Genomic DNA, 12314 nt, shown 5'->3' on the forward strand with positions numbered 1-12314 from the left:
GGTTTAGGCACCTGCCTCCCATTGATTTCACTGCAGCAAGGCAGGGACAGAAGAGAAGAGAGAAAAGCTCTCACATATAGCAGCATTTCTTCCCATATGCTTCAGGAGTCACTTAGGCCCAGATCCTGAATTGTATTCAGGAGCCTAACTCCCACTGATGTCAATGTAGGCACCTAAATACCCTTAGGGATGTGAGTCAGTGATATTTACCTTCGTTTGTGAAATGGCTTGAGCTCTCCAGATGAAAAGCTGTATAAAAGCGCCACGTATTTTAGCAGTGGTGCCAACTTTCACAGTATTTGCTGTTTTACTTAAAGCCCCAGCTCCAGGAGTCATGTGATTAAACGAGACTCTCTTATTTCATGTTTGTCTTTTAAAGTAAGTTTCTAGCCAGCCTGGTTTCAGAAAAAAGCTTGAAAACACGAGCCCCTAAGGCCTCAGAAACTGGAAGGCAACTAAAAAGACCCCAGAAAGCTTATGACTGTGCAAAATCTCATAACGTTTGCAGCCTGACTCATGATTTCTAAATGCTTTGGGATGGCAATGCTGTGTTATCACATACAGGGACCTATGGGTTCTTCAGGCCCCTAGGACTTTTTTTGTAGCAGATAATTTTCTTGGGATCAATGTGATGAAGGTGACAATTCCAGTAACGGGAGGGCTGCTCTCATCAGGAAGCGCTCCAGCATCTTGCCAGTCATGTTTCGCTTCCTCCAGGAGGGCAGCTTGGCCTGCCGAGCACAGGGTTGGGAGACTCAGAATTCAACCCAGACGGTCAGCTTCCTTCCAGTGATGACTTTATCTCTGGTGCTTTACAAGCAATATGGGAAGGAGTCTGCGGGGGAGAGGCCAGGGGGCTCCCTAATGCCATGTACCCCAGAAGGAAATAGAGCAGATCTGCTGGGAGGGGGAGGGCTGGGATTTGCACAGGCTGTCTTTCCCCGTGGCATACAAGCCACTGTCCATATTGCAGGGAGCAGGGCTAAAGTGACAGAGTTACAGGACCTTCTTTCTCCCCCACCCCCTCCTTTCTTGCCTTATACAAGAGAAACTCGTAGTGCTCTATCGCTGAGGCTTGAGACGAGGGGCCGTGTCTGTGGCACAAACCTGGTGTGGATGAGGATAAGCCAAATCGCCACGCCTCTGTCCCCTCTCTCCACCCTGCAGCGAGAGCATTCTGGAGAGCAGTCAAGCATGGGGACCTGTGAGCCCAAATCTGGATGCAGCCCTCTGCATTACCCAACTGTTTTGGATACACTGTGCACCCTCCTTCGCCCACCGCTGACGTGAGCCAGAGTAGAGGAGGGTAGTAACGTGGCTTAACTCGTCCAATGAAACGAGTCGGATGAGGCGCCTCCTACTCCCTGGTGTGCATCACAAAACCACATAAGAACATAAGGGATCTCTCTCCTGCCATCCATCTCCATCTCTGACAAACAGAGATTAGGGACACCATTCCTTACCCATCCTGGTTAACAGCCATTAATGGACTTAACCACCATGAATTTATCCAATTCTCTTTTAAACCCTGTTATAGTCCTAGCCTTCACAACCTCCTCAGGCAAGGAGTTCCACAAGTTGACTGTGCGCTGTGTGAGGAAGAACTTCCTTTTATTTATTTTAAACCTGCTGTCCATTAATTTCATTTGGTGGCCCCCTAGTCCTTATGTTATGGGAACAACCAGACACAGTTGGGTAAGGTGCGCAGTCGGGAGAGTCCCCAGGGTTCATGCCAGCGTTCCCTTGTTTAAAGGAAAGGACATTATAAAGAACAGGAGCTGCCTGAAGATGGTTACCACATGGCAATCCAACCCACAGCACCAGGAGGCAATGTACGTTGAGCTGGAGTGGGTTTGTCTGTGCCTTAGGCAGGGGCCAGGAGTCATTGCACTGGGCTGGAGTTGGGTTCCCTGTATACATACTATGAGGTGGGAGTGATCAGGGGCCTGCTTCTGGTTTCCTGTACAGCAGGGTGACGGGGAATTAATTCCTTTGACCTCAGTTGAGTTACATGGGTGTAAAATCAGTGGCAATGAAACCAGGATCTGGCCCCAAATGAAACAGACTGGCAATCCCTATTTGTGAAAGCGCGGCACTGCCCCTGGGGAGTGGAGCAGTAGATTAGAGTGTAATGCGGCTCGAACGTGACCAGGGTGGCGGAACCTGGGCGGAGGAGTTGTGCATCACCCCCGCGTAACCTTGCGCACATGTGGTGGGGGTAGGGGGGAGAAGAGGCGAGACTGAGACCCAGCATGTTGATGCTGCGGCTGTCTGCTTGGCCATACCATGCAGACAGTCTTGGATGTCTTAGCCTGGTGACTGGCATGGCCAGGGACTGAGATGTGTAGATGCTGAATGGGTGCCATGAGGGAGAGTCAGGAGAGGTTCCTGTTGCAGTGACCAGCTCGCAGTTTCAGAGGGCAACTTGTGAGGGCTTCCCATTCCCGTTCCCTGGTCCTTCTCTTCTCTGGCCTGTTCCAGCATCTCCTGTTGCTGCATCCAGCGAGCACCTGGCACCTCTGGCAGCCTCTTTACCCAAGGATGCCGTTCGCTGCTGGCAAAAGGAACCAGCCCCACCGACACACCTTGATTTCCTCCCTTATGTAGGGATGCAGACACAGGCCGGGGCTGCAGGTTCCTTGGCCTGCCTGTATAAGTCTAGCTTCCGGTGACCTCCCTCCCTTTCTGCTCCACACCTCTTCTCCATCTTTCAAGGGAGGCACATTTTCAAGTGCTGATGACTTTCCATTTGGTTCTCCTCTCCCGCCCGAGATGGCGGTGGCCGTGGTGGCGGCAGTGTCTTTCCCCAAAGGCCACCGCTGCATGTGCAGTCCTCATGCGCCACACACCACCCTGGCGGCTCCATGCACTCAATGCTGTTCTGTTGATGCGCAGTCCGTGTCCCCACCGCATGTTCCATGCCTCATTCTGTTGCTGCACCTAGTTCTCTTGCTGCGAGGCTTCCATATATTTCTTTTTCTTTCCTTTATTGTTTTCTGCAATAGAAACACTCTTAATGCCATAGGCTTCCATTTTTGCAAGCATTTCCAATAACGTACTGGGCTGTCTATGCAAGGTAAGGCCTCAGGTATCAGAGCTGGCCTCCACTCACCTGGCCAAAGCAGTGACCGTCATTGGGGAGGGAGGGCAGGTTCAGTGGCAGGGGGATGCCCTCTGGGTGGTGTGGGGGGCACACATGCTGCTCACACACAATGCCTGCTCTCTCTATCTTGCTGCCCCTCGCTTCCAGAGCAGTAGCGCGCATGATGTGTGCTCTACACCCAGAGCAGTCCGGCTGTGTTAGCGAACGCCTGCGAGGCCCTGTCATCCCCCTATCCCTGCCATAGACAGGAGCAGCTGGGGCCACCCCTACGGCCACAAGGGAGCGAGGGGGGCTCTGCCATGAAGCCGCACGCCTCTTTCTCCAGCAGCCGAACGAGGTGTGGACATATGCTCAGCTGCGAGGGCGCACCCTACCATGCTCAGCCTGGCCATACCAAAGCCCTCCAATGGGAAGCTCATTCCCTCCCAAGCACCCAAAACACCAACCTTAACTTTGCCTCTGGCCAACCACATGTGCTGCCTCAGCTGTCACTATGTGGGGGGAGCAGAGCCACCCAGGCCCTTTCTTAGAGGGGGTGCACAGGCTAGACCGCAGCATGAATGCTGCCGAACTGACCCTTCAGAGCGCTAACGATCTTCCCGTCCTTCCCTCTACCTCCTACAGGGTCCACTCACATCCTCACCCCGCAGAAACTGCTGGACACGCTGAAGAAACTGAATAAAACAGATGAAGAAACCAGCAGTTAAAACAAAACAAAGCAAACGAAACAACGACGATGCCACCTCCCTGGCTTATGGCAATCCTCCCATTGGCTGTCCCGCTAAACGTTACTTTGCTGACCCATGGCTCCATCTCCCATCCCCAACCCAGAGCTTTCTCCCTGTTCTTGTTTCTAGAAACCTGTCCATTCCCCCCTCCCCACTTGCCCTTCATTTTAAGCAAAAGTGTTTGTGTTGGGGAGTGGGGTGGGGGGCAGGGAAGCAAAAAAATGCATTGTGTTAAAAAAAAAAAACCCCGAAAAGCAAAAATATTTATTCTCTATGTATGTATCCCAAACCCCCAAACCAAACGCATTTTCAAATAACCCATTCATGCATTGCTAGAGAAGAATTTTCCAAGCGTTTTTTCCAGGCTGGATGGATGCACATGAATTATTTACAACTATGTGATCTTGTACCTAACCCAGATGCAAACACAACTGCTCCATGTAGGGATTTGCTCGAATATGGACTTGATAGAGTTCTTTCCATTACTGCTGTCATTGGGGTTTTTTCTCAGTTTTTTTTTGGGGGGGGGGCGGGGGGGAGAGGAGAAGGGGGTGTATGTGATTCTTAAAGATGTAGTTATTTTGTGTTTCATGGAGGAATATGTTAAATTGGGGATTACCCATGATTCCGGCAAACCAGTCCCCAAATCTTCTGAGGCATCTTCTGCTGACAGATATTGACCAGCCCTCCCCTCTCCCCGAGCAAGGTTCAGGTGAGCACATCTGGACAGATCAATCAGATTGCTGCTGGAGGGGTGACCTCTCGCTTTGCATGTGTAGGTGGTGCTTCTGAGAACAGCCAGTCAGGACTTTGTCTGGGAGGCGAGGGTTAGATTTGCACTTCCCAATCAGCTCGTTGGGCTATCCAGTCTGGTAGCCTGATTCTGAAGGTGGCCAATACTTGATGTTTCAGATGCAGGGGTAAAAGCCAAACAGTGCACTGCGCTAATTGCGGGCGACTAGGGGAAATGGCTGAGCGCCATTCAATGATTGGGCAGTTGTGACCAGAAACTAGCCTCCCTCCCCCCTCCCCCCGCTTTAAATTGGGATCCTAGAGCTATTTTGCGGGCAGAAAGAAGGGACATTTTAGCACGATCTGTCACCACAAAATAATGCCCCCTAGAGGCAGCGCCGGAACCTGGAGGTGCCCAGACATTCTTGCTATACTATACTGCAGCCCATCCGCATCCTTTCTCAAATGGTTCAACCCTTTTCCTACCCGGCCTCAGTTTGGCATATTCCTTAAAGAAAATATATATATATATAGGGACATTTTTTTTTAATGTGTGGGGTCAAAAAAATCTCTTTGCTTGCAAAAAAATGAATGAAACCAAGGCCGTTTATATCTCCGCATTGAACTTAAGTTAAAAAAAAAAATAATAAGCTCGAGGCCATCACCGCCTCAGTTTCCTCTTGAGATTCCCTTCCGCGCTGGCCCTAGTAGTGCCGCCTCCGTTCGTTTCCGCTGTTGTCGTCCAGTAGTGAAATGTTCATGACTGTGGTAATCGCCCGAACTCTCCCACCCCTGCCTCCCTGTGTCCCTCTCTCACAGCGGACTGTGTGTATATTAGTTACGGTGTCTTGTGATGTTCTTACAAGCTTGGCGTATAGTGATTAAACTAGACCTTGTTACTTTTCTTTCAATTATTTCCTCTTCCTTTCTCCCACTACCTCTGCACTGCGATAGTTTAGGGGTCCATCCCCTCCCCACAAGGAATTGAACTCCTCTCCCTCCTCCCACCCTGCCCTTCCCAAATAGATCTCTCGGTTTCATAGGTGTTTCAATTTTTTCCTTGTCATCGCCCCTGCTCCTGGCCCATAACACTAGATAAAGGCAAAGTCTGTAAACATTTGCACTGATATTTGTTAGTTATTCCTTGCCCTGTCCCCTCCTTTTGATTTTTTTTTTTTTAAATTAGCTTTGTACCTGATTCAGGATCTTGTCTGTTGGACATTTACTGCTTTTTTCTGTTACAGTTATTTATATAAACAAATAATTGATCAAAAAGGAAACATTTTAAAAGCATCTTGTCTTGGAACTTGTTTACCTAGAAACTTACTGGAATCTAAGTGTTTGAAAAGTGTTGAAGCACAAACATCTATCATCTCTGTATATCTGTTCTTCTGTACGAAAGCGCTCGAGTCAATAAATAAATACGCTCCCATACATGGTGCAAAAGGCTGCCTAGTGGGTCTTCTTTGGGGGTGGGGAGTGGGTGGGAAGGAAGGTTGGTTAGAACATTAAGAGAGGCCCCCCACAAGCTCCATGCTCGGAAACAGATCTGGTTGCAAAACAGGCTGGAAAATATTGCAACCTTTTTTTTGTTCATTTCCCCTCCCCTTTTTTGGAGGTTGAAATTTTGATTCACTTTCATCAATTTCAGTGAATCCACAGCCATTAAAAAAAAAAATAGGTAAAAATTTCACAGATGTCATCAATCCCCCCAGACCTGAAGAAGAATCATAGAATATTAGGGTTGGAAGGGACCTCAGGAGGTCATCTAGTCCAACCCTGGACCAATTCCAACTAAATCACCCCAGCCAGGGCTTTGTCAAGCCGGGCCTTTAAAACCTCTAAGGAAGAAGAATCCACCAGCTCCCTAGGTAACCCATTCCAGTGCTTCACCACCCTCCTAGTGAAAAAGTTTTTCCTAATATCCAAAGCTTGTCTCTCTCACCAGGAGAAGTTTGTCCAATAAAATATATGACCTTCTCCCTTGTCTCTTTAATATCCTGGGACCGACATGGCTACACCAACACTGCACCCATCAGTTCCCCCTCTCACTCCCTCACTTGCCCCAGCCCACCTCCTGACTCCCCATTTGTCTGCGAAAGTCAACATGTTGACCGAATATCATGGAGGCTTGTAGCAGCTTGACACTTTGCAGAATTTTCTGCTAGGAGTGGAGGATTGGCCATACTGGGTAAGACCCATCCTAGCTAGTACCCAGCCCCCAATCAATGCTTTAATAATAAAGGCAAGGCTCTTTTATAGGGCCTTGCCTCAATAGATCTCAAAGTGCTGCACGAGGGAGGTCAGTATCAGGTGGGGAAATGGGAACAGAGGGACCATGACCTGCCAAGGTCAGCCAGCAGGCCAGTGGCCAGCCGAGCCTAGAATCTATGTCCCCTGAGTCGCAGTCCAGTGCTCTAGCCACTAGGTCACACTGCCTCGCCTTCCCATAAGGACACCGAGCCTTTGTTACAGTGCTGAATGTCTGGTTGGGACTGGAGGACAATTTTTTCCCACTCTGCAACAAAGAGCAACTGACACAGAACTGCGCAGCGGTTGAGTTGTGAGGAGCCCATTTGTTGCAACGGGGCTGGGGATGCCTCCCTGGGGTGGGGAATGTGGTGGTGTTTCTTCCCCCTACCCCAGTCTGCTTCGCTCCTCTCGCAACACTCATTGTGCTCATCTGCACATGCCCAGAGACCTCGCGCCAGTCTCCACAGAGGGGGCGGGAGTGGGCAGCCGGGAAGCTTAGAGGGGTATCTGCAGGGGTTCTGGGGCAGGGGGATGCTTGCGGTAGCTGGGTGCAATGAGGTTGAGCATCTGAAGGAACAGGGCCTAGAACCAGTATTGGGGTCCCTCCAACAGGGGCTGCTGGTGCTGCCCTGGCCGGCTCTGAGCTATCAAGGAGAGCCGTGAAATGGAAGGCACGGGGCCTTCGAGCTGCCTGTTCAGATGGCATGACAGCGGCACCGGTCCTTGTAGCAGCACAATGGCCAGGTAATGGCTGCTGTGTGCCTGGGTGTGGGAGAGCAGGTAGGCAGGTGTGACAGGGGCGTGTCAAACGCCATGCCTGACACTGGGTCCAGGCCAGCACTCGGAGGGACCCTGTGCGCTGCTAGCAGGCAGCCCACACAGCGTTAGTCATTACGCACCTGATAAAGTCATTGGGAGCTTTGCTGAATTCATCAGGCTCGTGTCCTCTGCTATTTACAATGGAGGCGTCCCTCGCAGAAGGGACACTGCAGTAAGCACATGGCTGAAATCAGTTTCCTCACCTCGAGTAACCCCCCCCGACACACACACGCACACGCAGGGGCACTGGGCTCCAGGCACAGGTTTGTTTGATAAAGAGCATTACAGTGTTTGCTGTGGGAAAGACTCGGGTGAAAGTAACTTAAAGGACTTACCGGGTATGACGGAGTCCTGAGGGCGCGTGGCCTCAACCGGAAGAGGTGGGGCCTTTCCAGATTTAAAGGCTCGGGCTGTGGCTGGGAGCCCCAGGGCCTGTAAATCACCCCGGAGCTACCAGCTGCAGAGGCGGCTGGGAGCCCCGGAGCTCAGAGATGAATTAAAGGGCCTGGGGCTGTGGCTGCCACGGAGCTCTGGGCCTGTTAAATCTCTGCGGGAGCCTGGCTGCTGGAGCTCCAGTGGTGATTTAAAGGGCCCGGGGCTCCCCGCAGCAGCTGGAGCTCCAGGCCCTTTAAATCCCTGCCTGGGCCCAGCTGCCGGAGCTCTGGCGATGCTTTAAAGGACCTGCGGCTCCCTGCAGCGGCTGGAGCCCTGGGCCCTTCAAATCACCACCACGGAAGCAGGTCCAGTCCGGCACGGCGCACTGGCTCTTGCCGGTACGCCGTACAGGACCGGACCGGCTTACTTTCACCTCTGGAAAGAGTTAAAGTGTTCGCACGCTCGGTGTGTTTGATGCACAGAGTGGGAAAAGCAGAGGTCGTGGAAACAAACCTTGAGCGTGTCTCGGTATCCGTTCCAGAGCTCCCCAGGGCAGAGCTGTTATATGACAAGTCCTAGCTCCCACCTAGGTGAGTGCCAGAACTCCCAGGGCCTGGTAAGGCTTATGTCTCTGCACACATGATCCGCTAGAGGACTTCCCATGCCACCTTCCTGCCTGTCCTCTGCGCTGAGGTGAGGCCAGTTCATCTTATTAGAGCTGTTGGAAAAATTGATGAAGTTTTGATTAGAAAATGTAAGGCAAATTTTGCTATTTCCCCTGCCTCCCTGTCCCATTTTCCAGCCAATTCCCTATTGTTTAACAGGCAGAAGGACCTGGAGGATCAACACACACTGGGGTTGTGGTAGTTTATGATCCGAGATGAGGTCAGAATGGGCTTAGCTGTCTAATACAAGCCCCAGGTGCTAGGGGGAGGGATCTGTGGACTCTTCCCAGCTGTACAATAGGGACTGGATGCCTTGGCCACATGCTGCAGAATTCGGCCCTTTTATCCGTTAGCCGTGTTCCCCTAATGTGCTGAGGTGCTGGTGTGCCCCAGGCAAGCACCCATGCAGACGAGCAGGATATTGGTCCAGACTGAGGGAATCATAGCGCAAGCAGGGCATGACAGCTTAGCCATCATGTCTGCACATTTCAAGGTATTGGCAGAGCTGGTGGAGGCCTCACAGCGCCCTTGCAGCTCTCCTAATGTGCAATGAGAACAAGGAGCATTGCCGCCCCATGATCTCAGCATCCATAAACCTCTGAGTGCCAGAAGCTGGGACTGGCCCACAGGAGGTGGATCACTCACTCATTGCCCTGTTCTATTCATTCCCTCTGAAGCACCTGGCACCAACCACTACTGGAAGATGGGATATTGGTCTGGATGGACCATTGGTCCGACGCAGCATGACCATTTTCAGGTTCTTCTGCCACAGCTGCATAGGGGGAACTTCCATAGCTCCTGGCTGCATTACATTTCCAGGCATTGCTATTGTTGGGTTACATTCAAAACAGATCATATCCTGCCTCTCCTGAACATCTGCAGGTTTCTATGCTCTCAGCGACCTCTGGATAATCAGAGTGTGTTGGTGGCCTTTTCCATCCCTTTATCTCAAGGGAGCGTGGTTAGTTTTGAAATGGTGGATGCATGGAGGATGTTGGGAGCGAGGGAAAAGTCTGCACCAGAGTACATCCAATCCCATCCAGGAACCTATATACCATAGGCTTGCCTTTGCTTGCGCTGTCTCTTTAAGACATACCAGCCTTGCAAAGGTGCTTGAGTGGCTGATTCTGATCTCAGCAGCAATAGGGAGAATTGGAACAAATCAAGAATGGCCCCTTGGCCCACAATCAGGAGTTGGAAGCAAAGTAGCCTTTCCACTGGTGACTCCAAACTGAAGCTAAAGCTTGGAAGAGAGATAGTGTGGGGTCTAGTGGGCAGGGCATGGACTGCACACCAGATTTTCAAAAGTACTAGTGAGATTTTCAAAAACACCTAGGCATCTGCTTCCCATTGGAGTAAAGTGCCTAGATGCTTTTTAAAATCCTAGTCGATATCTATTTGCATCCTTAAGCACCTAAATACCATGAAAATGCTGGGCCCTTAGATTCAGGACCCCTGGGATCTATTCTCAGTTCTGCGGCTGACTTGCTGGGTGGCCTTGGTCACTTCCCCTAGCTGTGTCTCCTTTCCCTTCCAAACACTGTCTGTCTTAGCTATTTAGGTCTTTGGGGCACGACTGTTTCTAACTATATGTATGTACAGTCCCAAGCACAATGGGGCCTCCCAGCCACTGTTGTAATATATAAGTAATAGCTAGCTGGGAAGGCTGGGTTCCCTGAAGCTCAGGGCTGTATCCAAAAAACACAAGAGAGACCTGGTCTGAAAAACAAACAAATTTATGTCATTAAAAAATAGGCATTTATTTCATTACAAAATACTGTCAAATGGCTCTGCTAGTTTATTACAAAACCGGGAGATGCTGAAAAATGTAACCGTCACTTGTTATTGCAGTTCCTAGAATTAAATACATACACGCACTTCTTGTGTTCTCCCAGCAAGGATGCATTAATCACAGTGTCCTGGTTTCGAGAGCTCAGGGGCTCTTGGCCACAGTACAACCAGCTTTGCGATAAGAAAACAAGTACATGTGCAAAATTCAAAACTGTGCGTGCAATTCCTTTATAAGTCAATGGCACTGCACCCTTAAAAACCAGGCCTGAATTTGGTCCGTCAAATGGAAGCCTCTTCTTGCAGTCTTTTTTTTAAAAAAAAGCAAAACAAAAAAACACCTCACACAGAACAACTTCCTTCTAAGCAAAACTTTCACATTTCTCAGTGAGATGGGGCCTCTCGTTATCCCTCACTATATAGCCAAGGTTGTCGTCAGTGGGTTCCGCTGTCTATATGGTCAGAGGTTCTCACACAAACACACTTTTAAGAGGTTAATCTTAAGAGACTGCCCCCAAAATATCCCTCACTGAACATAGTTCAGATCTGCCCTCCATCTTTATTAGAAGACCAGCTGTTAAGCTACTCCCTTTTTTGTCACCGGTTGTCGAGATGAGTTTCATTAGACAAGCTCTGAAACTTTATGGATCGACCACAACTTCCCCTTGTTCCAGGACTGTCTGTGATGGGACATAATTTCAGTGGCTCTGTGAGGTCCTTGAAAGTGAGACCTGATAATTTGCCTTGTGCATTAAAAACAGCCACAACCTGATTATAATAATATTAAAAAAATGAAGCAATAAATAATTTTTAAATGGGGCACTTGGGGTAGGTCCTACATATAAACAAAGCCACAGGATCAATTCCAGAAACCCTTTACTTCATGATTTTTCTCAGATTAACTCTCTCCCCCAAGAATGTTCTGATTGAAGTCAATGGGAGTTGGGTCTTCAGCAGGGATTCTGAGATATGGCCTGATGATAGATGATTTGTGTGCACAGTTACACTGTGCCAGGTGAAGAGTGTGTCAGGGAGAGAGGTACAGACCCTAAGCAGAGATGGGGAAAGATGAGGTTATTACCTCTCACAGACGCTAAAATGGTGACTCTTTCCGTACACCATAGCCCACAGGCTAAGGCCTGGGTCAAGATTTGGAAAAACAAACTAGTGCTTAGGAGTGCCTTAAGTTTGGAAAGTCCAGCTTGAACCATCTGAAAGGGGGCTGATTTTTGGAGGTGCTGATAACCCTCCCTCTGACATTCAGCCGTCTTTGAAGGGTCTCAAGTTGGGCACCAAAAATCACTAGTCACTGTTGAAAATCTTGTCTGTACACAAGCCTGCACTGGTTTGACTAAAGATGTGATTTTAAACCAAGACAAGAGTGTGCACGTGTACACATCCACTCTTCTAATTGGGTTACAACTTATTGTGATTTACCTTGCACCTCTAATTTACCAATACAAGCCTGGTTCAAAATCAATGAGTGTCCACATAGTGATTTAGTTTTATCTAAAGGGGGTTCCAAACAGGATGGAGCTCAGCTGTTCTCAGATGACAGAGCAAGGAGTAATGGTCTCAAGTTGCAGTGGGGGAGGTCTAGGTTGGATATTAGGAAACACTATTTCACAAGGAGGGTGGTGAAGCACTGGAATGGGTTACCTAGGGAGGTGGTGGAATCTCCTTCCTTAGAGGTTTTTAAGGTCAGGCTTGACAAAGCCCTGGCTGGGGTGATTTAGTTGGGGATTGGTCCTGCTTTGAGCAGGGGGTTGGACTAGATGACCTCCTGAGGTCCCTTCCAACCCTGATATTCTCTGATTCCATGGTATTAAACCAGTGCAACATCTGTGTGCG

The 12314-nt window shown here is 49.7% G+C and overlaps 1 protein-coding gene across 2 annotated transcripts in view; it reads left to right on the forward strand.

The window, feature by feature from the left end:
* The window catches only part of STXBP1 (syntaxin binding protein 1), a 64806-nt gene extending 58809 nt beyond the window's left edge, over positions 1-5997 (forward strand). The window contains exon 19 of one of the 2 annotated variants that reach the window (XM_032797810.1): positions 3728-5997. In XM_032797810.1, coding sequence (XP_032653701.1) covers positions 3728-3810 — 83 coding nt within the window. In that variant the 3' untranslated portion in view covers positions 3811-5997. The remainder of the gene's footprint in view (positions 1-3727) is intronic. The other variant, XM_032797809.1, reaches the window with a different exon arrangement.
* Positions 5998-12314: the final 6317 nt, after the last annotated feature.

The sequence above is a fragment of the Chelonoidis abingdonii genome, chromosome 24 (genome assembly GCF_003597395.2).
Source record: "Chelonoidis abingdonii isolate Lonesome George chromosome 24, CheloAbing_2.0, whole genome shotgun sequence".
NCBI lineage: Eukaryota > Metazoa > Chordata > Testudines > Testudinidae > Chelonoidis > Chelonoidis abingdonii.